At 42.0% G+C, this 24,547-nt stretch overlaps 2 protein-coding genes across 3 annotated transcripts in view; both read left to right on the top strand.

The window, feature by feature from the left end:
- Positions 1-8,160, top strand: part of LOC114453856 (protein FAM126B) — a 36,148-nt gene extending 27,988 nt beyond the window's left edge. Inside the window, exons 13-14 of one of the 2 annotated variants that reach the window (XM_028433775.1) lie at positions 672-845; positions 4,021-8,160. In XM_028433775.1, the coding sequence (XP_028289576.1) occupies positions 672-845; positions 4,021-4,700 (854 nt within the window). In that variant the 3' untranslated portion in view covers positions 4,701-8,160. The remainder of the gene's footprint in view (positions 1-671; positions 846-4,020) is intronic. The other variant, XM_028433777.1, reaches the window with a different exon arrangement.
- A 3,488-nt stretch (positions 8,161-11,648) lies between these two features.
- On the top strand, positions 11,649-21,098 carry trpm2 (transient receptor potential cation channel, subfamily M, member 2). Its single transcript, XM_028393250.1, has 30 exons — positions 11,649-11,944; positions 12,298-12,461; positions 12,556-12,736; positions 12,843-12,904; positions 12,976-13,176; positions 13,422-13,524; positions 14,239-14,360; positions 14,490-14,852; positions 15,075-15,212; positions 15,291-15,420; positions 15,509-15,654; positions 15,771-15,883; positions 15,986-16,084; positions 16,237-16,450; positions 16,541-16,659; positions 16,738-16,870; positions 17,199-17,370; positions 17,455-17,635; positions 17,709-17,890; positions 18,267-18,399; positions 18,550-18,637; positions 18,832-18,916; positions 19,013-19,158; positions 19,245-19,309; positions 19,392-19,421; positions 19,506-19,592; positions 19,672-19,750; positions 19,828-19,929; positions 20,379-20,495; positions 20,582-21,098. The coding sequence occupies exons 1-30, from the start codon at positions 11,713-11,715 to the stop codon at positions 20,696-20,698; spliced, it is 4,104 nt and encodes a 1,367-aa protein (XP_028249051.1). The 5' UTR covers positions 11,649-11,712; the 3' UTR covers positions 20,699-21,098.
- The last annotated feature ends 3,449 nt before the right edge of the window (positions 21,099-24,547 follow it).

Raw genomic sequence — 24,547 nt, 5'->3', positions numbered from 1 at the left:
GCCTCAGTGCATGACAGAGATCTCAGTGAAGGTGACAGCAGAGTAGATTACAGACCTGTTTTTTTTATGAACCTTGTTATTAATTTAGCACCCTAGTTATGCAAGTAGAGGGACCATTTTCAGTTCAGCTCTAACCTTGCGGTTACTTTTTTTTTTATCTATGGAAGGCCACAAGAAGAAAGTGTTTGGTGAGACAATGGAAATGACTTTCTGGTGTTTTGTCCTCAGCAGTAAGGAGGAAACGTGGTCTCTGTGTACATCAGTTACACCATTAGCATCATCTAAATGGTGTTTCATGTCAGTTACTGTGTTCATAGAGTCTCTGTGTTGCGGTGCTTGTGCCACTCACTGCTCCTTATTGCTCTTTTGTTGCTTGTCTTGTATATTAAGTGTGTGATGTGTTTTGTATCACATGTTTAAGGTTAAGGCTTGTGGTTTTAAGACAAAGCAAAATGGTGCCTGTAGATTCTACCGACTTCTTTTAACCCTTGAAATTTGATCTCATTGATGAGGTAGTTCATCAATTCTGCACCTATTTTTCTACATTTTGTGTTTATACATGCATTCACAGATTGATTTTAGGCCAGCTTTACGCGTAATAAGGTCCAAATTTATTGAAGCTTGCTACTACTAAAGAAACACATTTCCTCGTCTGTGTTGTTGACTCCCAGATTGTTTTGACTACTCAACCGATGCAGAGTTGAGCCTCATCGTCAATGCTCCTAGCCTCGCCCAGCAACACCACCACACCCCCTGGGACCCTGCAGCTAAAGAGGAAAGAGGAGGGCGGCATCACAGCCACCACAGCAGCAGCAGCAGCATCATTCCCCCAATCACTCTTGAGGGTAGGGGACAGGGACAGACACTCAGAGCAGAGAGTGTCTCAGGTGGAGGAGGCGCCCCATTGATCTGTATCCTCCCAAACCCTCCTCCAACTACCACTCCTCAGCTTAAGGCGGTTAACTCTGTTCTTCCCATTGTGGCTGCCTCTTCACTTCCCCAGAGTATACTAACTCATCCAGTCTATAAGACCCTCAGCCAACATCCCCTCTACTACCAGACCATTGCTACTTTTTGCCTCATTTAAGAATGGAAGAGTCGCCTATTCTGGGTTTGAAGGAAGTGTCACTAGTGGCCATTTTGCATGGGCCTGTCATCATGTCATGTTCTCTCTTTTTCCTCATCATGCCTTCAATTTTAGACTGCCGCCCTTGTCACTCACTGAGCATGTTTAGTGCCCATCCTGCAGCTTGACCTTCGCCTCTGGGATTTCTCAACTCTCCATGTTAGATGTTTGGTTTCCTTCGGTTCTTAACAGGGAATATACACCTGTATTGGAAAGGCGGCAGAGCACCTTGAACATCAGAACACCAGAGCATCTTGTTTACGAGCTGCCCCTCATGGTGTGTGACAGCACTAAGTGTTTGGTCTCTCAGGTTAGCAGCACCCATCTGCTGCTGCCATTCTGCAGGAAGAGGCCCTTTTTTTAAGACCTGCAGCTTTATTCTGTGCTAATTTTATGTTCTACCATGTTTCCACAGCTCAGTGAGTGGGAATGAGCCCTGCATGTACATGCTACAGCAAGCTTCAGTAATTTCTGCTCAAAGATGAAATGCTGGCACATTAACATTTCAAATGACAGGGCCAAATGAGCAGGCAGAATACTGTCAAAATCTAATTCCAATGGCAGGAACGTATGGCCCATTTTGTCTCATTAAATGTGTGCCCCCTTCCATTTCTGGTTGTTTTTGAAATCTTAAAGCATCAGTCAGACTGAGCAGCTCATTTCCTGGCTTGTGGTCAGTAGTTTGTCCGAGTACCATCCTGTCTTCTTCCAACAATCTTCCACTAAACTCAGTACAGCTGTGCTAAAAGAAATACTGAAGGTGTTTTATTAGGTATGATATGCAATGACTGATCAGTCACTGTCTGCAAAAAGAAAACATATTCTTTTAGTTTTAGGCTGCATTAAATTCATTTTAGACCTTTACTCACAGCTTTGCATGTCGAAAGCTGCTTTGGTTTTGCCCAAAACCATTTTCACCTTTAGTTTTTTGTTATCATTTGACTTAGCCGTTTAATTCCCTTTATTTCATCACACAGTAAAAGTATGTTAGATGTATGTAATGTTATAATATTTCTCAGATATATATATTTTTTATGTAGTTGGAATGGGATCACTTTTGAAAACTCCGAACTGATGCTGCATTGTTAGAATGTTTTGAGTTGGTAGTTCAACTGCTGGACATGTAATAGGATTTTAAAGGCCAATGCTTACTTCGTTGTCTCAGTGTATAATTAATAAGTAAAATAAGTATGATTTAAAAACAAGCATTTAAAATAAAATAGGATTAAACTAATATCTTTGATTAGTGTTACCCATGTCATTTAATCAGAGTTAGTATCGATACAAGTGTCTGCTTTCAGTTGCCATCAAGTCTCTCTGTGACACAGGTTATAGGTCAGAGACCAAGCACCTAACATCAGCTCCACATTGCATTATTTATTGTTCTTTTACTTATGGAGTGTCCTAAAAAATGTCTGCACTTAAATGAGCTAAGAAAGGTTGCAGGCTACACTTAATAGACCTTGTCTTAATAGACGTGTCTTAATAAAATGCCCAATAATTGTGTAATTTAATGTGTGTTTATAGTACAACACTAATTATCCTTCTCGCATATATTTATTATATAGTTGGGGTTTGACCCAAACAAATCATATATGCAGGTAGTTTTGACTGTCAGCTCTAATATGTCCTTGTGTCCAGATTGTACTTGAATGCATCATCTAGGAGGAGTTTTTAAAATACCAGCTGCGCAGCTGTACTAGTGCACAATGACAATATATAGGTAAAAAATGTGATGACATGTAGTGGATTATCAGTCTTAAACACACAGATTGTCAAGGCAGAGAGAAATGCCTGGAAACCAGTAGCAAAAACAAATATATCCCACGTCAAATGGCACAACACAGGTTGCTGCATGTTTGCAAAGCTCAGACAACTACAACACTTTATGTGGTATGGGGTTGGCCTGTGTTGGCTTGTGGACAATTTAGCCTTGTGGGCTGTCAGCTCTAACTGGAGAGCTATTGATCTGACGAGGTGCACAGACTCGCCTCAGCGCTCTCTACAGTTTGGCAGGCGAGTCTTGGCTGGCCAACCATGTGACCTGGAGCCAGTGTTGCAGGAGAAATGAGGGGATGGGGCAGGAGAGCATGTGTCTTCTCCTCATGTTATGTGCATGTCAGTCCAGACCTTTTCTTCTCGGTTTCTCCATTTCTTTTTCTGGTGCTGTCTGTGGTTCCCCCGTTGTCCAATTCTGCTTGTCCTAACGATGCATGACGGAGAGAGACAGCTGATCACCTGTCTCTTCTTTTAACAGGCTTTATCCTGCATACTGTATGTCAGTAACATGCTTTTTTCTAACATGATTTATCCTCTGTTTCACTTTCAGCTTTCAGAGTGAGGCCATACATGGATTCAAATGTGTTGATTTATATCTGTGTATTCCTCTTAGACTTAAAATATTAGTTGTTAATGTTGAATATGATTGTTTCCTACTCTGCTCCATTATCAAGCAGGATATTGAACTCAAACCTTTCCTAAACAAACAGCAGCTCACATTTCAGTCGATTTGATTTACATCAGATAGTCAGAGCTGAAGGTCATTGTGTGCTGTATTGAACTGTACCTCTGTTTGGTGCACAGTGACTGAGACAATGACGCCACATGGGCCGTTGAGTGTTAATGGGGACTTATGTAAGGGTACTACATACATACAAGTCTACTAATTTATTATGCATTCATTCTGAAAATTGTAACATTATTATCAATATTTATGGCCCAAGAATCTTAAGATTTTGATTTTTTTGTACTTGAATACTAAATTGTTATTTTTACTTACTATTTACTTAGTATTTACTTTTGTGATTGCATGACAGCCTGTGTTTGACCTTACTCACTGTTTCTGTTTCTTGTGTGCCACGCTTTCTTTTGTTTGTGTACACGCTCATATTCAGATGCTGACGGCATGAGTGGTGGAGAGGATTCCTTCAACATCAATGACCCTGACGAGGGTTTCTCTTCTGGGGCATCCAACAGCAGCCAGCCCAGTGGCACCAAGGCTGGCGGCAGTGTGGGGCCACGAGGCGGCAGCCTAAACAGCAGCAGCAGCAGCATCAAGAAAGCCATCTCTGCCCGGCTGTCTCGGGACAAGGAGAAGGAAAGGGAGAGGGAGAGGGAGAGAGAGAGAGAGAGGGAGCGGGAGAGGGAGGCGGAAAAACAGGCCGAAATGTCTGCGGAGCATCAAGCTGCAGTGAAGAAGCATCACCAGAGGCAGCAGTCACCTCCAGCCAGCATCAACTTAGACGCCATCCATCTGAGCCCCATAAAGAAGCACCTGAGCTTCCCAGCGGGGCCCACGTTGGTGCGGACTGGCAGCACCTCCTCCAGCAAGTCTTTTGACTGCATGAATTTCAACCTGAATGGAGGAGAGGATGAGCAAGAGGAGGCAGCAGGAGGCTCCAGTAAAGAAGGAGGGCTTCCAGCTGGTGGCTCCCACCGCCACTCTACCATAAGCCTGCAGGAGGAGCATCTGATCAGGCCAGAGGAGGCCCAGGACCTCCTGTCCCCTGGAGCACCTCTTACCAAGCAGTCACGCTCACCCAGTTTCAACATGCAAATCATATCACAGGTGTAATGTCAAGTGCAAGGAACGGTACACACACACACACACACACACACACAAATAGCTGTTCATGACACACTCTTTACAGCTCTGGCAACTTCTGTCTACCTATCTGTGTGTGTGTGTTTGTGGTTGACCCTTTTAACATCCATTAAACTACACTGCAGTCGTTGCTGGTTGGTAGAGTTACTGAGAATGCAACACATGAAAAGTAGTAAATCATGACTGCCCTGTGATGTAATTGCAGTCGAAAAAGAGTGAAAAAGAGTCCAGCGTGTCACTGCATCCTCCCGTCTGAACAAGCTGAGCATTCCACACTGACACTCTCCTCGGGGGGAGGCTATGACAAGAGAGAAGTTGTAAACTGTTCCATGCTAGCTGTAGATTCTGTGTGACATTTCAGATATTTTAAGTTCCTGACTGAATCAGTCAAATTGAATCAGCAATAACACTTACTGTGGCTCATGTGGAGAAGAGTGGGGATTATTGCTCTTTCTCTTCATTCCTTCCCTTTCATTCCCGGGGCTCATGTGCAATCGTTCTTGCTGATTTTCTTCCTTGCTGTTTTTAATCAGGCGTAGATGATTTTATGAATAAAATGTCTGCATATGTTTTGTTTTAAAACACAAATCCAAAGAATATCCATCTTTATTTGTTTAACAATCAGTTCCAGGCCATGACCTTCATTTTACTTTGCTGTTATGATTTGTAAACTGGAATGTGGTTAGGTTGTGTCTTGCCCCCAAGCTTTTACTGGACAAACCTAAAGAAAAAAGCATTGCTGTGCAGCTACGAGAGAAAAGAATGATATGGATTTGAAATCTAAATCTTTAACAAAGGATGTAATGACTGTATTTTCTGTTGGTTGTTTAAACCATATAATGGATCCTTCCATCTGAGAACACATGTTAGTGGTTTTGTAGGTCTGTGTTGAAGGCTGTGGCTTCTGTGTGTTGTGTCATGTCTGAGTTGGTAACTACTGCCCTCTGGAGGCTTCTACGAGTCACTGCAATTCATCCGATCATCTCCTGTATTGTGCCCTGATTGGACGCTCATGAAACATTTTGTTCTACCTCATTGTGTGTTCGCCTGCCACTCAGACATGTCTCCCCAGTCAGATGCAGAATTTAAACACTCTGTTTGGTTTAAAGTGGGAACATTGGGGAGCGTTAGACAGTGGGGGACCAAAGTGGTTTCACACTGCAGCTGTCTTGAAAAATCTGTGTTCAGTGGTCTTGTGACTGAAAATCTCAGCTTTGTATTTCAGTGCAATCGGGCCGTGCAAGTTAAAATGCAAAAACCGTCTCCTGATAATTATATAGTTCCAGTTACATGACAAACAACCACATTGGGACTGACCTGATTATTTCAATCCCCTAAAATGCTCTGTTTATTTTTTTTAATGATTTTTGAAGTGCAATTTTTTTTTTTATCCTTACATGCATGGAGTTCTCTGCTGTTAAAAGCCTGCATCTGTGCACAGTGCTAGCTAGCCTTCTGTAGTGCTCCTTGCCCAGGCTGAGTGTTCTGAACACATCTGCATGTTTAGTGCCCTGTAAAAGCACTGCTGTTTCAGGTGCATGGACTATTCGGTGAGCCAAACCCCATGTCTTGTCCTTGTCTTTGCCAGATGTGCCAATACACATCCTTAATTTTTATTTTGCTTGGGTGTCTTAATTTAAAATGCCTATATTTTCTGTTTACTTATTTTAAAAGTTGAGGGACAAACTAAAGTGATGTTTAGAATTTGGCTCAATGTGCCCTTAGATGCAGCTTTACCTTGCCACTAGTTTCTTTCCACTCTTCAGTGCAGTCACAATCATTACTTAACTTTGCGGGTCACATGTAAAAGCAGTATATTATGCATCCGTGTACTCTAGATGTCAGCTGTTGTATTGCATTTCCCACGTCTGTCTCACATGCTTGTTTAAAACAAGGATGAATGATCAGTGTATATAAAAAGTCAGTTCAGTGTGCAGTGAAAATCCCACATACTCACGCTCCTGCTGTGTTTGGGGGGAAAAAACCTCACAGCTGCTGCTCCTTGTCCTGGGTGAGTCCTGTGTGGGCTTTAGCCTTAAAACATTTCAGGCCCCTCCGGGGAGGAAAGAAAAGAAAAAACTAAAAGCCCCGGCTCTTGGGTCTCACATGGTCCTCCTCCACCTCTTCCTCCTCCTGCTGGACTGGACTGTGGAGGAAGAAAGAGAGGAGTGCAGCTACACTTCACGCTCTCACCTGGTCTGTCTGCTGTCATCCCTGTACTGTGTGGTTTCCATTTTGCTGTATTTTTGCTGTGAGTCGAGTGGCAACTTTTTGCTGTTTTGGTGATGTGTTCATGTCATTAATATTAGTGCTCTGACTGAGGTTACCAGCAGCCATGTTGGTAATGTATGTAGAGTAACAAATGTCCCTCAGCGTGTCGTGTTATTTGCATGTGATCAGGACAGGAAATGAACACTAGCCAGTGGGTGTCAGTAAAGATTGACTCCGACTAGAGATCTTATCCCCTAATCAATTTATAAATCCTCATAAAGCCATTTGCATTTCAAAAAAAATCTCCCTTTTTAGGGGGATAAAGTCAGTGACTGCAGCTGGTAAATAAAGTTCATTTCCTGTCCTATATGTGATAACTGTGGGCTTTGTTTTCATACAGTATAATGCACTTTAATCCATCCACCTCTCAAGGTAGTTATTGAAATGACTTATAGATGTGCAAATGTGTATACACTTCAATGCAGGGTTTTTAGTCTCTTTAAAGTAGTACTTCTATAGGATGTCACATCCAACACAATGCTATTTTTGTTAAAGTCTAAGGGTACAGCTATTTTTTTTTCTCTTCAAAACCAAAAAAAATACAAATAAAAATAGATTACGGGGTCTGGAAGGTCTCAGGAGTTTATCAAAAAGCCACTTTTTTTTTTTTTGGAAAAAAATGGCAGCACCAAAATTTCTGTTGACATCAGAATTAACTCTATGCAACATCCCCCCTTCTTTATTTTATTTGTCGGAGTTCAGGTGAGAATGGGGCTCATGCATTCAAGCTGATTTTAAAGGTGCAAGCCCTCAACAATGTCAGTGATTCTGTTTAATACACCCTGCTGTGTTGCTGCAGAGCATGTGGGCGAAACAAAAGGACCATCCATTTTTCATCTGACTGCCCTCACAGAGAGAAAGCCACACCTGGACTTTGGGTGCATGAACATCCCTCCTGTCAGTTTGCTGCTCTGTGGCTCAAAGACGTCACTTGGTGTATGAATATATAAACAGATAAGCAACGATGACGCTTCAAGGGAAGCAGCTGGATGATGTGATAACACTGTACTAATGATGTATAAATGGAGAGAAAGACTTATTTTAAATCTTGTAAATAAATGTACAAAGATGAAAGCAAGATGCATATAAAAAAAACTGAAGTCTGAAATGTAGAGAAATTAATCTGTATATTGTTGAATAAATATTGTGCCGTAAGGGACCCAAGAGTATGTCTTTTTTTGTGTGTGTCATGCTGCTTAATACAAATTACCACATTTCCAATGTGGGTAGAAATGTACTCAAATGTGACAATATGAGGTCATCTGAAGTTTAAACTAGTGTGGACAGCATCAAACGAGGGAAATGTAGTAATATGGAGATTCTTAGATCCTGGTGGCTTGGCTGTCTAACATCCTTAAGTTTCATTTGCAGGAGGAACAGACTGAAAGGAAGCAAGTCCAGAAATTAAACTTGGTGATGTGATGTATGGGATTAACGTGCATGTTTCACAGAAGATTTAATGTAAGATGGTAAATGTTCAGAGGTACAAAACAGGTCTTGATGGCTTCATTGAACTGTGTAATGAAATCGGGTGTTCGCATCGTTCTTTGTTGGGTTTGTTGCTATAGGAGGAATAAGAATTACGAAATATAGTTCAAAGCAAAAAATGATGATGAATGTTGAATTGATTGAAAATACTAACAAGTGGTTATTGCAAATGAATGGAATGTGGAAAAATGTCTGGAAATGAGGGTGTTGATGATGATCATGATGTAATTAATTAAATTACTTTTCCTCACACATGGACATACAGGGATCAGAAAAGCACTGGCCTTTTTTTATTACTGTCCAACGACTAAAAGGAGGCTCGTCCAGAAATTGAACTTGGTCATATGATGTATGTAATATAACATATTTCTTTTCACAGAGGCTGTTGCCAGTGAGGTAGCAGATATGGCCTCATCATCTCTAACCGTGTGTAAAGGAAGCTATTGACCCTGATTTTGACTCTAACCATGTATTTACTTCTTCACATGTTACTAATGGCTTTCTATGATACAGATCCTTAAAGGAGGTGTTTTTGTGGTTGTTTGTGATTTTGTGGTTTTGTGGTTGTTTGTTATGGGATTGGTGCTGGCTGTTTGTTTTAATCCTCGGGTCCATGATGACTTCCAGGATAGCTGCTCAGATGCTCGGGCCGAACAACCTCCCTGCTCTCACTGATTGTGCCCTATGGCTGAGGACCAGGGATCGCGGCTCACTGGTATAGCAGGGTTGTCCAATAACCGGAAGGTTGGTGGTTCAATCCCAATTTCCTAAGTCATAGTTGTGTGTTCTTGGGCAAGACACTTCACCTGTGCCTGTGTGGTGCGCCTTGTATGACACTCATTGTATGACACTGCTTGGCAGCAGCCTTAAACAATTTCCCTCTGGGATTACTAAAGTATCTAAAAAAAAGAAAAATGCTTCATTAAATATTTGAAAGTGTAGCACTACTATTAAAGAAATGTGAGCTGCTTCAAAGTCTCTGTTAAATTTAGAGTAATTATAAGAATATTTCCTCCTCACAGTGACCCTGTGCGGAATCCAGTAACCAGATCCCCTGCTGGATACTGTGGAGGTGTCACCTGGTAACGCAACATGCAACAGCACAAACTTGAAAATGTTTGTTGTTGAAGGCAGACTCCAGAAACGACTTACTGTTGTTGCTGTCATTTACTGAAATGACAGGATCTGAGAGCAGGAAGAAGGGTACGTAAGTTTAATCATCACTAACAGATGTAGATTCATGTTCATTGTAAATATTTGATGTAAATCTTTTTTTTGTTCTTCATTCTGTGTTGTTGTGTAACTGGTAAGTGAAACTGACGAATCTCCTGCAGCTTATCAAGCAGCTCACATTTATTAATATAATAGATATATATATCTAAATCATGGACTCAGAGTTCAGACAGGGGTAGAGAGGATGAAGCTTCATATAATTTTGAAGGGGTGGAGTCACTCAGTTGTCCAGCACAAGGTAATCACTGCCTCTCTGTGCAGTGGCATGTAGTCATTGTTTATGGCGTCGTAATCAACAGGTTTGTGTCAGCTTGAAGTCTCTGGCTTTCAAGGTTTTAATACATCAAATGGCTGAAGCTGATGCAGGTGGTCTCCGCTAACAAGGTTTATTTCTTCCTCAGAAATGCTGCCTAATCTGGAGAACAAGGTTCACCCGCAGCTCATGATCAAGGAGCTGCAGAAGGACTTTGGACTAAATCAAGTAATCACTTGTCTTAAAGAGGTGAGGGTTTACCTGTCACATGTAAGGCTGAGGCTGGCATGTTACTCTAAAAGCATTCTACAAGACATGCATTTAAAACCAGTGCTAAAAAAAGGCATAGAGACAAAATGGCAGGGTTTTTTGGTCATTGAATAAAGCTTGTTCGGCACACCATCACTGCTGCGTTAAACACGATCATGCAGCTGATTGTACAAGACCAGCGTTCTATGTTAAAACACACATGACATTTCTGTAGTGGCGTTATAATGTGCTGGGCTCTTCTGTATGTGCATTGTAGGACAAATAAAAACACCTTTCTACCACCAGGGAACCAAACCCATCAACTTGTGAAGTGTATAATGAACTAGATGCTGCTCTCTTGATGTTTCTGGGATCACTGAAAGCTGAATACTATACATTAATACAGTACTTCAAATAAAATTAAGTAAGAAATGTTTATTGTTTTTTAAATTTTGCCCAGAAATGTGTGATATCAAGTGTCATAAAATCAACTGCCTCAAAAAAAGCACTTCAAAACTGCAGTAAAACAGCAGTACTTGAGTTTTTTTTTGTTCTTTCCACCACTGGACCTTCATTATCTTTACAAAACACACTGTGTTTCTTCTAAGTATTGCTCATTTTGCAATAAAACTTAACTAAGTGTAATTTATCCACTAAGCGATGCAGTTATTGATCTGTGTCTGGCACCCAGCTGCTCTTCACTGTTCAGTAAATGTGAGCTTTGGTTTAGGTTTCAGCCACTTTGCTCAGCAGTTATTCAGCTCTGATGTCACTGATGCAGTGCTGCTGTGGAAGCCAACACCCACAGCATCGACTGCAGACTCTCCTCCCCCATCCTGTCATGCCGTCAGCCCTCAGCCAGGGGCAGAGCTGATCGGCACAGCCTCGCAGTGTTGCACCAGGATGGGGGAGCCTGACTCTGAGTTGCAGCTGGTTCGTGAAGCAGTGCTCAGCACAGCAAGACCCTCTAAACACCTTTCTCTCTCCCCTTCTTTTCAGCGCTCTGTCTTCACCTCCTGGATTAAGGAGAACATTTGCAAGAAGGAGTGCTGCTATTTTGAAAGAGATGCCAGGTAGGCTGAGCTGCTCCAGGCTCCATTGACAATCTCTGGACTGATCTTGTAGTACCTGCACAGTAGTACAGAGATACTGCATGCACGTTTTTGTCAGTACAGTTACTGCACTGTACTGCAAGCTATATGTGTAAATGTTTTATTTTGTTTTGTTCTATGTGTAACTAACAAGTGTTATTTTCTGTTTCTCCCCTAGAGAGGATGTATGTAAGTGTGGCTACTCAAAGGCAGAGCACGTGGGTGATGCCTTCAAGCCAGAAGACTTCACAGGGCAGTCATGGGACAAACACAGACATGTCCGTCAAGTCCCCACTGATGCTTATGGAGACATTAGCTTTGGTGGTTTGGGACAAAAGACAGGCAAGGTAAAAAAAAAGGTCCTTACTTTCCCCTGTTTTAACTTTACAGTGTATAAATGTGTGTTCATCCTTGTTGTCATGTTTGTGTTGCGTGCATCTATTGTCAGTATGTACGAGTGTCCTCAGACACCGAGCCAGAGGCCCTGTACCACTTACTGACTGAAGAGTGGAAGCTCTCTCCGCCTAACCTGCTGATCTCAGTGACTGGAGGAGCAAAGAATTTCTATCTGAAGGCTCGTCTGAAGAGCATGTTCCACAGAGGTCTTATCAAAGTCGCCCAGACGACAGGTCAGCCAGGCAGAGAGAGAGAGAGAGAGAGGTTTATGTGTAGAAATCATTAGCTTGAAAGTCTGTAAAAGTCTGTAAAAGCGTGTTTTATTGTATTGTTTCAGTCAAATATACTTCAGCTATAAAACAAAGAATGGTCTGTCCCCTGTCTGACCTGTTTGCATACAGTGTTTACAGTAAAGTAAATTGCTTACTGTATACAGTAAGCAACGTAGTGTAACTTCCTGGTGCCTCTACTGATTTTAATGTGTCAAGATAAGATAAGATAAAACTTTATTAATCCTGAAGGATTAATTTGTTTTGTGCTGGAGGATGAGTGGAATATCTGATGAAGGTGCTGTGTTGTGATACAGGAGCATGGATCATCACCGGCGGTACCCACACAGGTGTGATGAAGCATGTCGGGCAGGCCGTGAGGGACTACGCCCTGAGTAGCTCCATGCAGGGCAATATCGTGGCTATCGGAGTGGCAACATGGGGAGTAATTCACAACAGGGATTCTATGGTGCATCCAGAGGTAGAATACACACATTTATACATCTGTCTATGTTTTGTGGCATCAGCTTTTTAAAGAAACACTGCTTACTCCTCCTCCTACTTTTACTCTGTAGGGACGTTTTCCTGCCCATTATATGATGGACATTAAGGGCCAGGGCCGTCTGTCCTGTCTGGATAATAATCATACACACTTCCTGCTAGTGGACGACGGGACCCATGGACGCTATGGGGCGGAAATTGTACTACGCAGCCATCTTGAGAAATACATTTCCAGAAAGCACCTTGGAAACAAAGGTAAAAAATAGCTGACGCGGTATCTACAACATCTATAGATTTGACTAACAGCATCTCAAATGTGATTCTTATCCGTCTTGCTTTTAATATTGATTTTTCTTCCCAGACAGCTATATGTGTATCCCCAGTGTGTGTGTGGTCTTAGATGGAGGACCAGGCACACTGAATGTGAGTCAGAAGTTTCTCCCTCCAGCTGTCTGTTTGCGTCTTGACTGACTCTCTTGTGTGTTTGCTCTCAGACTATATACAACAGTATGCTGAATGGAACACCGTGCGTTGTCTTGGAGGGCTCAGGAAGAATAGCAGATGTGATTGCACAGGTATCAGAACTGTCAGTCGCCCAGGTCACCATCGCCCTCATCCAACAGCTGATGGAAAAGTTTTTTGGCCCAGAGTATGACAAGTTCTCCAAACTCAACATTATAGAATGGACAAAGAAGGTACAAATGCACAGGACAAATGTTAAAAACTGCCAATTTAATACATTTTTCAGGTTTTAGATCAGAAAACATGAAACAAAAGAAAGTGTAGCATGATAAGCCACTGATCGAAATTATCACGATACATCTTCACGTGTTCATAAATTGCCATATTGTTTGAGATATTGCTCATGTGGTATTCCACAGGCTCCAGATTTATTCAAAGTTTAACTTAAATTTCAGAAATGTTTTCTTTACTGTTCCAGATTCAGGACATCATCAGGATGTCTCACTTACTGACCATATTCAGCCTAAGCGAGGACAGTCACAGTGACGTGGATGTGGCCATTCTTCAAGCTCTACTCAAAGGTATCTCTCTGGGTTTAAAACAGATCTGATCAGAACAAACAACACAGCATTGAATATGGAGACAGGAAGGCTGGGTGCCAAACCAACACTCACTAAGTCTAAGGCAGCATCTCTGATAAATTAGAGACGGGATTGTGGTATCAAATGTTCTGCGATTGAAAAACAACCAAGATATTTTTCGCTCTAACGATTTCTTTTTGTTGCAGAGTCACTGATAGCCACAACTGATCTTTCTAGAGATAGTACTAAGTGATCTTTGAAACCCTATGAGGCCAAGCTTAATGTGTAGTGTGTAGAAAGGAGCTCTGAGGCAGATGCTGAAAATGAGTTCAGCACATCAGAGATCCACTTAAAGTGCAACTCTGCCTAGTGCACTGTCCTAAACACACCATCAAACTATAAACCCATGGTTAGTGATGTAACGTAGTTCCTACCAGAGTAGATATCAGCCAATAGGAAACTGAGGTGTTAAAAGCAGTTCCATTATGTGGTACAGTAAAAAACCTTAATTGTTTCAATTTTATTATTTAATTTATGTCGCTAAGAGACCTAATTATGGGTAATGTTTGTTTGACCAAACCAGCAACAAATGTTTTAATTCAAATAAAAAACCACCAGATCAATTAATGGCCTTGTATTGAGAGTCTGCCCTGTAACAGAATGGTGGCAGGCTGCTGTCTTTTCACTAAACTGTGTTACTGTCAATTCACTCAGCTTCTAAGACCAATGAGTCGCTGGGAGTTGAGGGGTGGAAAAGACAGCTGGAGCTGGCTATAGCCTGGAACAGAGTGGACATAGCAGAGACTGAGATCTTCACAGAGGAGAGCCAGTGGAAGGTGGGTTTATCACATCAGGCACATAAAGGTCCTCTGAACTTGAATATGGACCCTCATCGTTGCACTGGTTGAAAATGTATCTGCGAATGAACAGTTGGTGTCCTTTCCTGCCTTTTCACTGTCTTCTAGTCCAGTGACCTCCACTGGGCCATGTCTGCAGCTCTGGTTAGCAACAAGCCTCAGTTTGTGAGTCTGCTGCTGGAGAACGGTGTGAATCTGTGGGATTTCCTGCACGATGAGCAAACTCTGAGTAAGCTCTACACACAGATGCCCAGCTGCTTCTTTCTGCGTAAGCTAGCCAAGCGGGTCCATGCTGCCCGCCAAAACCAGACACAACCATTCCCCATCAGATTTCGAGCTCACAAAAGGCAAGGCGAGATCATCACATTGACGCATGTCTCTGAAGAGGTGCGCCACCTGCTGGGCAGCTTCACCGAGCCCATCTACCCTCCCCGCACCACGTACCACTTCAACATGTCTATAGATGATACAGTGAGTATGTGTATTCAGCTTTTTGTCTCACACACTTTGATTCAATGATTTTTTTCTAGGAAGTTCTATGATACAATGAAAATTTACATATTTTTACAACCCCAATTCTAAAGAAGTTTAAAAAAGAAAATGTCAATACAAGGAGCCTGACCAAATTCTGGCTGTGACCATAAAGCATACAGTTACAGTTACAGTTAGCAGAAACCCTCATTTTACTTTCAGCCGTCTAAAAGGAAAGCAGGAGCCCAAGCTCCACTCATGGAAGACGATGCTAAAGCACAGAGGGATCCAGGTGTAGACCTTTTCCTATGGGCTGTCGTCCAAAACAACAAGGAGCTGGCAGAAATTTTCTGGGAGCAGGTAATGGAAACACTGTCACAGATATAATGTTAAAGTAGTTGTTCATGTTGTGTGTGTGTCTAACCGCTTTATGTACAGTGTAGGGACTGCATGGCTGCTGCACTGGCTGCCAGTAAGATCCTGAAGAAAATGTCAATAGAAGGAGGTGATGCAGACGAGGCAGAGGACATGATAGAGCTTGCCAACCATTATGAGAATCATGCCATAGGTAAAATGCAGGCAGAAAGAGTGGCTTTACTGAGAGGTCGTTTTCAAGGTTCCGGTTTATATTCAGTGTGTGTGTCTGTGTATCCCAGGTGTGTTCAGTGAGTGCTACAGCAGTGATGTGGAGCGAGCTCAGAAGCTGCTGGTTCGCGTGTCACACTTATGGGGCAGAACAACGTGCCTGCGGCTGGCACTGGAGGCTGACAATAAGAACTTTGTAGCTCAGTCGGGTGTTCAGGTAGAGGAACATTTACATTTACATTTACATTCAAATGCTGTGAATTAACTCTCAGATTCTACCTTCTCCCAGTCTGATACATTATAATCCAATTTGACAAAATGTCTGTCCCTCAGGCTCTCCTGACTCAGATCTGGTGTGGTGAACTTTCAGTGGACAACCCTGTGTGGAGAGTGCTGATCTGCATGGTCTTCTTCCCTCTCATCTACACCAGCTTCCTGGTTTTTAGGTAAGTGTTTTACCACAATGCAGCAGTGTTTTTAGTTTTAAAGGGTTTAAAGGTTTAAAGGGTTTTGAAGGGTTTTAACAGTGTTACTGTTATTCTCTCCAGACGTGATGAAGTCATCCAGAGAGAAACGGAGAAGAGTGAGGAGATAAAGACAGTGGAGACAGTGACAGGAAGCACACTGCGAACTAATTCACATGGCCCGTGAGTAAACAGTTACAGGTTCATACAACAATATCAGGAGAGAATAAAGATAATATTTAGTGTTTTTGTTATTCTTATAGTGTCCCTGATATCAATTAAATATAAAAATCATCAAGCTGTCCCTGTAACCATGGTGACCTTTTTGTCCACAGCCGGCAGAACAGGAGGCCTCTGAGCATCTGGTCCAGACTGGTGTGCCTGTACAGCTCTCCACAGGTCAAGTTTTACTGGAGCATTGTCTCTTACTTTGCCTTCCTTTTCCTGTTTGCTGTGGTGATAATGATAGACTTCCAGACAACGCCCTCTGCTGGTGAGGTGCTGCTCTACATCTGGCTGTTTTCACTGGTGTGTGAGGAGGTCAGACAGGTGAGGGAGTACAGCTGGCACACTTTATAAATATTAGAGTGAGATTTGAACACACTCCTGTTTGTTTGTTAATTTGTCTTTCTGTCTTAGCTGTTTCATGATCCTGATGGATTTGGGTTTCACAAGAAAGCCAAGATGTACATCAATGACCTCTGGAACATTTTAGATGTCCTGTCCATTGTCCTGTTTATTATTGGCCTTGCTTTTAGGTAAGCTTTCTGCCTCTCAGATAAACACTTTAGGTCATGAAAATCTCTCCCACCCAGTGGATACTTTTTCTGCCACAGGCTGACAGCTGAGCTGTTCTACGCGGGTAAAATCCTCCTCTGCATCGATTTTGTGGTCTTCTGCCTCAGACTCATGGCCATTTTCACTATCAGTCGAACCCTGGGACCCAAAATCATCATAGTCAGAAAGATGGTGAGAGAGTTACACAAAAATATAACGAATGCTGGTAATGTGGGAGCAACAGTGGAGGCAGAGGACAAGCTACGCTCCAAAACGCCTTTTATTTGATGTAAAAGGCATCGTCTGCCTGACTGGGCCTCCATCTGGTGTTTGCAGATGGGAGGTATTTCTGAGCAAAGGTTTCCTGCTGTTCTGGTAGTAAAAGTAATAGACTGTAGTCTTGTGTGTTTACAACTCCTCTTAAACTTGTCAACATTAAAGCTTTTTAAATATTCATTTACAGTACTTCCAAATGTCCCCTTGTAAATATCAGAAACATACTCTCATGTCTGTCCTTCAGATGATGGACATGTTCTCCTTCATGTTCCTTCTGAGTATCTGGGTGGTGGCGTACGGCGTCGCCAAACAAGGCATTCTCATCCACAATGAAAACCGCTTGGACTGGATTGTCCGTGGGGCCGTTTACGAGCCATACCTGATCATATTTGGGAATGTTCCCACCAATGTTGACAGTGAGTTGTCTTATTGTTATTATATACAGCGTGACTCTCTTTGTGTAGTTTTGTCAGCTAAAAAGACATAATTGTGTTCTGCAGACACTGCGTTTGACATGAACACCTGCAGCATGAATGGAACGGATCCTCTGAAACCCAAGTGTCCTGTGCTGAATGATAGTCAAACACCGGCCTTCCCTGACTGGCTGACTATTATCATGCTCTGTGTTTACCTGCTCTTTGCCAACATACTCCTGCTCAACCTGCTCATTGCAATTTTCAAGTGAGTCTTCCCCTAACATCACAGAGCCTGTGAGCTTTGCTGTCTCATTTTATTTATTGTCCATCCTCCACAGCTTTACATTCGAGGAGGTACAGGACAACACAGACAGGATATGGAAGTTTCAAAGATACGAGCTCATCAAGGAGTACCACAGTCGTCCAGCTGCTCCTCCGCCTTTCATCATCCTCAGCCATCTCTACATCCTTATCAGGAGCATCGTGCTGCGGAGGCCTCACATCAAAAGCAAAGATTTCAGTAAGGATTGATTGATTTATTTCTGCCAGTTTGGAAGTTTGAGTTAAATCATGCTTGTTGTACTGAAGTCAGTGAGGGAGAAAACATCAACTGACATGTTTTTATCACATGCAACCACCTGCTATCATGTGACTGAAGTCCAACGCCTACATCACATGATACTACTAAACGATGACAACTGAGCATGCTGAGCTGCAAAATAGTATCTTGCTGTCCAACCACTGGACAAAGACCTTAGTTAATGTCGTGCTGTCTGTTTTTGGTGTTTATATAGTTCCCTTTGTATTTAAAATGTGCCCTTTCTGGTTTAAATCAATGCTGCTTGCACAGTGTAGGGGTCAGGTAGTGATGCAAATAATGTGTCACTGTCTTTCAGAGAGTGAGCTCTCTCAGGTGAAGGAAGAGGGGCTCCTGTCCTGGGAGGCCTTGATGAAGGACAGATACCTGCTGTCAGCACAGCAGGAGCAGAACCAGAGTGTGGAGAGACGCATCCTGGATACAGCCCAAAAGTAAAGTCATACATCATACTGCTGAGTGTTGATACACGACAATGCCCCAGGGCCCACACAGCATGGGATTAAAATATTTGAAAAGGATCAAATACATTTTTATATTGAAAATAAGTCCTCTGTGCTGCCTGTATTTGTTTGTCTTGTAAGGGTTACCACCATAAACGATCGGTTGGAGAGAGAGGAGGAAACCAGCTCCACGGCTGTGCTGAAAAGACTGGCCCAACTAGAGGAGCAGGTTGTGGCCTGATTTTTTTTGGTCTTTGCTAATGTTGCACCTGTGTCTGTAACATTTCATATCATGCTGCAGGAGCAAGACTTTTTGGTGCACCCATGTGTATTTGTTGAACTTTATTCCCAGCTGCCGCCTGTCTGTGGTAGATCTCTGCTGTTGTCTCAGTATCTGTCTCACTTCATTTACTGTCGCATCAGGTCACCCAGGCAACCAAAGCTCTGCAGTGGATAATAGAGAGTCTGAAGTCTCAGGGTTTCAATGCAAAAGAAACACAATCACTGAGTCAGTGACTACATTTGTCATTCACCATTCACATATTTTGTGTTTTTGTGTTTGTCAGGGTGCCACCCGTTAAATCTTTTTTTTTGTTTGGTGCAGCATCAGCCACAGGAGACGAGACGCCTGACCCCCTGAGGTACACGCCGGACATAGAGGACGGTTTCCACGTGAATTCCCGTCAGTTGATTTATCTAAACAGCAAACAAACACGTTTTCCTGTGCCAGAGGAGAAGGTGCCGTGGGAGGTATCACACATACACTTCCAGCAACAGAACATTATTCTATGAATGTGTGAGTATTATTGGGCTCAGGTGATTTTTCTCCTTTTCAGGTCAGCTTTAGCTTATACGCGCCAACATATTATTCCTCAGAAGACAGTGGTGACCATGTGGATGGGTAAGTCTATGTGTGCAGCTGCCTCTTTCTCTCTCTCTCTCTCTATATAGATATATATTTCATCTTTTCTTTCTTCTCACAGATCAGATCCAGAAACTTTAGATAAATACAGGTAGGATACAAGATAAGTTACACATAAAGTTTAATAGCACTTACAGTGACTTTACAAGCCTGATATGGATCCTCTTGTTTTTAGAAACCCAGGAGGGAGGACAGGCATGAGAGGGCAAGGTGCACTCAGCCGCCTGGGTCCAAACCTGAATGTTGACCTTGTGCTCACACGGTACTTGTACCCTTACTGAGCATGTACTAGAGAAAACACAAGAAACGTTCTGTGTCCTAATGAGAGAATCTCCTTTTAGCTGGCGAGACAGTGAGACGTCGGTTTTGGAGTACCTGGCAGTTTGGGATGATAGTCAAAGAGCCTTGGCTTTACCTGGGGTATGTTCTGTTTTTTTTGGCTGTGTGTAGATTGTTGGACGTTTTAAATACATGCTTGAGTGTTTGTTCTTTTACAGGGACCTGTTGAATCTGCTGATCAACTGTCAGTGACTCTTCAGAGAACCCTGGGGAGGAAGCTCTATGACACAATAAAAACCAAAGTATCAGAGGGAGTTAAGGTATGTCTGTTCAACACTTAATGAGTGCAGAATTAGAGTAGATAGGGAGCAATAGAAGAAATAAATTGCAGTGAATACTTACACAGCATCTACATAAAAAAAACTAGGAACAAAATCAACCAAATATTACAATAAATAACAATATATGTGTTAATAGGTGTTGATTCAACTTTATGACTGTAGTATGCTGTATTATAAATGTATATACTTGTAACAAATTAATAGAAATGGGAAAATAAAAAGATCCTAAAAACAGCCATCTCAAACATAATGTTTTGAAGAAATCATTATTAACATCAATGGACAAATCATTCTGCCAGTAAAAAACATTGAGTGGAAGCTTTTTTTATTTACAGGTGTCACGCCTGGCAGGCAGCACTTGTGAGAAAGTGAAACCTTTTAACCTTTAATAGTCTGACCCTGCTGAACCTGCTGTGTTTGTTTTTTAGGTGTCTGAAGGTTACGTGGATGACTGCAGGAACACCGACAACGCCTGGGTGGAAACCACTGTCCTAACCACTCACCTGGACAGAACCAGCCAGGTGATGGTGGACATCAACAACGTGGTGGGTATTTAACAGATCCTATGAAGAACTAAAATTCACTGTCATCTTGCTTTTGCCTTGGTTGTTGATTCCTTCCTGTTCCTCAGGTGGAGAGCAGCCACGGCTTCTTACAGTGGCAGGAGGTGAGCAGCAAAAGCCAACTCAGCCCAAACCAAAGGGAGTCCCTGCGGCAGGTTGCTGCGCTGCACAACAGGAAGTTTTGATGTTTTTTTTCTGCTGTAGTCTCACAGGTGCCTCTCCATCCATGCACAGGTTTTTACCTGTTAATGTGGCCTTTAATGAAGGCTGGTGTGATTCATTCTGCTGCACTGAATTCACTTAAAAAGCCATAATGTATCCTGTATGTAACATACGCACTGTCCTGTACGCTGCATACACCTTTAAGAATGTACGCTGAATGAAAATACTTGACCACTAAAAGTATATTTATTATACTATATATCAAACTTAAATACAAGGTACTGATACGTCACTCCAGGAGTCAGTCAAGTCCTCAGAATCTTCCTATCACTAGAGGCAGTAGCATACTAAATGCATCTTTATTACAATAAAAATAAATAATAATCTAATAACAAGACTTACTGTATGAAAATAATATCCTAAATAAAGGGACCATCCATTTTGAAATGTTTTGCTGCTGACAGCTTGATTTTATTTAAGTAAATGTTTATCAGTGAATGTGTAACTGTGTTGCACCTTCACACAATTAACCATCTGTTCTTATTGATTATTGAAAAGCTACTGTTTTTGACTATTTCTCTGGTACATGTAACAAAACTACAATCCAGATAGTTCTTTAAGAAATGAGATTTATGTGATTTTGCAGGTTTTTCATTAAATAAAGAAAAGTAAATTGCATATAGTTTTATTTCAAACTTGGCCTTAAATAAAGGCATGATTGTCAGTAGATCAATTTATTGAAGACATATTCTGACTGCAGGAAATGCTTCAAGTCTTCCTCCGCTATGCTTTCTTTGCAGATTAAAAAGAAGGTCAACATTCATATACATACATAATGAATGGAACACAGCTGCAGGGTGATTTGTTTGTGGTTATTATCTACTGTCATTTTAAAGTTATTGCAAAGTGTAATATGACCAATATGTAATAGGACAGCTGAGATGGCATCTTTCTTGAATCTGGTCTAACACAAACACAAGATACAGCACTCACCAGGGAACTGGAAAAGACTTGCCTACATGTTTGGTTCATTGTCAAATGAAACACTGATAATAATTTACTATAGTACAGTAACACATGTGTTTTAACTTATCAATGAAAACAGCAAAAGATAGAAACATGGCTTTTATACATTTCTTTATGCAGTAGTGGATTTCACTACTAGTTTGTAAAGAGACTGCACACAATCTGTCCTCATTAATTGCACATCATACTTAATATAAATGCTGGCTCACTTGCTGCATAATTCTAAATAATATATAGAATTGCATTGTTGAAATATAACCCAGGGTTTTAAAGTAACTTGTTTTTTACCCCTCCACCTGCCAGTCATAAAGCGTATTTGCCTTTTAGTTTCGGAGCAGACTTCGCGGGCTCGCATTGGTTCAGGTTCAGTATCGGTTTCACACTTCACACCCTCCTCCTTCCACCTGCTCCTCCTTTTCATCAATTCATGGTTTACACGCAAATAATACTATGTCCAGTGAAAATGACGTCAGCGAGTAGGCATAATAGTGTATTATATGTAACAAACGTAATATAGCCTATTATTACTGTTATCATCATCATTATTATTTAATTCTAATAATAGTGGTTGTAGTTGTTGTTGTTTAGGCCCCGCGGCGCTGCGAGTCTATTTTTAACAGCAGGGTCACAGAGAAAGAAAAAACGAAGAGTTCTCACTCCGCTCTTGTTTTATGACTCGTCCTCTGTGAATCCATACTGACCAATGATCGAAGCTATTCCTTTTTTTACTGACATTGATGCTATTATTAGGGCCCGAGCACCGAATGGTGCAAGAGCCCTATTGAAACCCTTAGGATTATTATTTTTTTTTTTTTTTTTTTTTTTTTTTTTTTTTTTTTTCCCCCTCCGAGATCGCATTTTTGGAGGCCTTAACATGCCCAAAAACTCACCAAACTTGGTAGAAAAATTCATTCGCCCGAAAAATTTTGAAATTTGCTGACTTTTGAAATGCACATATAAAAATGGCTCTATAGCGCCCCCAACGCGTAGCCCCTCTGGCCGGTTTGACACAGGATTATGAAAATTGGCACACATATGTATCACCTCAAGACGCACAAAAAAGTCTCTTGGACCCCCCCTCCAAACCCAACAGGAAGTCCGCCATTTGAAGGTTTGTGGCCATTTTTGGCGATGTGTGACCCTGCTGCCAAACTTTTCACGCCTCGCATACTTCAACGGATCGAGCTGAAATTTGCCGTGTCCACTCAGGACACCATAGGGAATAGACGCATTCCAAAACTCTTACAAAAGTCTTACGGTGTGGCCGGGGCGTGGCCTCAAAGTTTGACCATTTCTGAGGACACAGAAAGTCTCTATAACTTCTTCGTTTTCTGTCCGATCTGTACGAAATGTCACATGTATGATCAGAGTCTGACCCTAAACACATCTATACAACAATATTGAGGCTTTGACAGAGCGCCACCTACTGGCTACACAAAATGTTGTGTTTTCATAGGTTTTTCTGCCTGCCCCCCTGGCCTGTTTTGAGTAGGGTCATGAAAATTGGTACACATGTGTATCACCCCAAGATGCACAAAAAAGTCTCTTGGACCCCCCCTCCAAACCCAACAGGAAGTCCGCAATTTTGAAATTTCTGTTAATTTTTGGCGATTTGTGACCCTCCTACAAAACTTTTCACGCCTCGCATACTTCCTCCAAATGAGCTAAAACTCACTGTGTCCACACAGGACACCATAGGGAATAGACGCATTCAAAAACTCTTACAAAAGTCTGACGGTGTGGCGGGGGCGTGGCCTCAAACTTGACCATTCGCCATTACAAAGGAACTCACTGTATTTATTGCCCTAATGCGTAGCCCCGCTGGCCAGTTTGACACAGGATCATGAGAATTAGCACACATGTGTATCACCCCAAGACGCACAAAAAACTCTCTTGGACCCCCCCTCCAAACCCAACAGGAAGTCCACCATTTTGACTTTTGTGGCCATTTTTTGCCTATTTGTGACCCTGCTTCAAAACTTTTCACGCCTCACATACTTCATGCAATTGAGCTGAAATTCACTGTGTCCACTCAGGACACCATAGGGAATAGACGCATTCCAAAACTCTTTCAAAAGTATTACCGTGTGGCGGGGAGTGGCCTCAAAGTTGACCATTCGCCATTACAAAGGAACTCGCTGTGTTTTATGCAGTACTACCCATATACTTTATGCAATGTGGACAAAATCTTACAGTACTGCCATGGAGCCGAGTCTAAACAGATATATATGCTAATAGGATGATACGGTCATAGCGCCACCTACTGGTAGCAGGAAAGTTTGGTTGTAAACATGTGTTTGTTGTATATCTGTGGAAATGAGAGGAGGAGAGCATAGCACAGGAGAGTATAGGAGACGCGAGCATAGGAGAGAAGACTGCGATGACCCCACGGATTGCAAGGTGCGCGAGGGCCCGCAATGCTGCTTGCAGCTTTAATTTCCAGTTCTTTCTGTCCTGGACAGCTAAGAACATTATTATTATTGCTATAAATATAGCAGTTTGCATGTTATAAACTCTCCAATTCCTATTTGCTGGGCAACCAAACTAATTAATATTTAAAGGGTTTCCCAGACCAGCTGCTCTGTCAAATTTTTAGACTTATTTTTGATGAAGCATCTTTATCATAGTAAATACTTCGTGGACCTATCGTGTATTTTAGTAAAATAGTAAAATCATCAAAAAATCCCAGGAGAAATCTTAGTGGGTAACGTCTTCTTAATCGTCCGACATAACAGATTAAACTGGTCCTTCTGTATCTATATCAGCAAGCTGCAAGAGCATCGTTCGCAATAAACGATCTTTGACCACGTGAACGGTTTACAGGTGCACGGATGTCCGGAAGTGAC

The sequence above is a fragment of the Parambassis ranga genome, chromosome 21, assembly GCF_900634625.1.
Source record: "Parambassis ranga chromosome 21, fParRan2.1, whole genome shotgun sequence".
In the NCBI taxonomy this organism is placed as follows: Eukaryota; Metazoa; Chordata; class Actinopteri; family Ambassidae; genus Parambassis; species Parambassis ranga.
This window is presented reverse-complemented; position numbering and strand designations above follow the sequence as displayed.

Coding starts and splice junctions, on each gene's coding strand:
- trpm2 (XM_028393250.1), top strand. CDS start 11,713: ATGTGTGTTCATCCTTGTTGTCATGTTTGTGTTGCGTGCATCTATTGT. Junction 14,361..14,489: donor CAGAGGAGAGCCAGTGGAAG/GTGGGTTTATCA, acceptor ACTGTCTTCTAG/TCCAGTGACCTCCACTGGGC. Junction 16,871..17,198: donor TCATCATAGTCAGAAAGATG/GTGAGAGAGTTA, acceptor TCTGTCCTTCAG/ATGATGGACATGTTCTCCTT.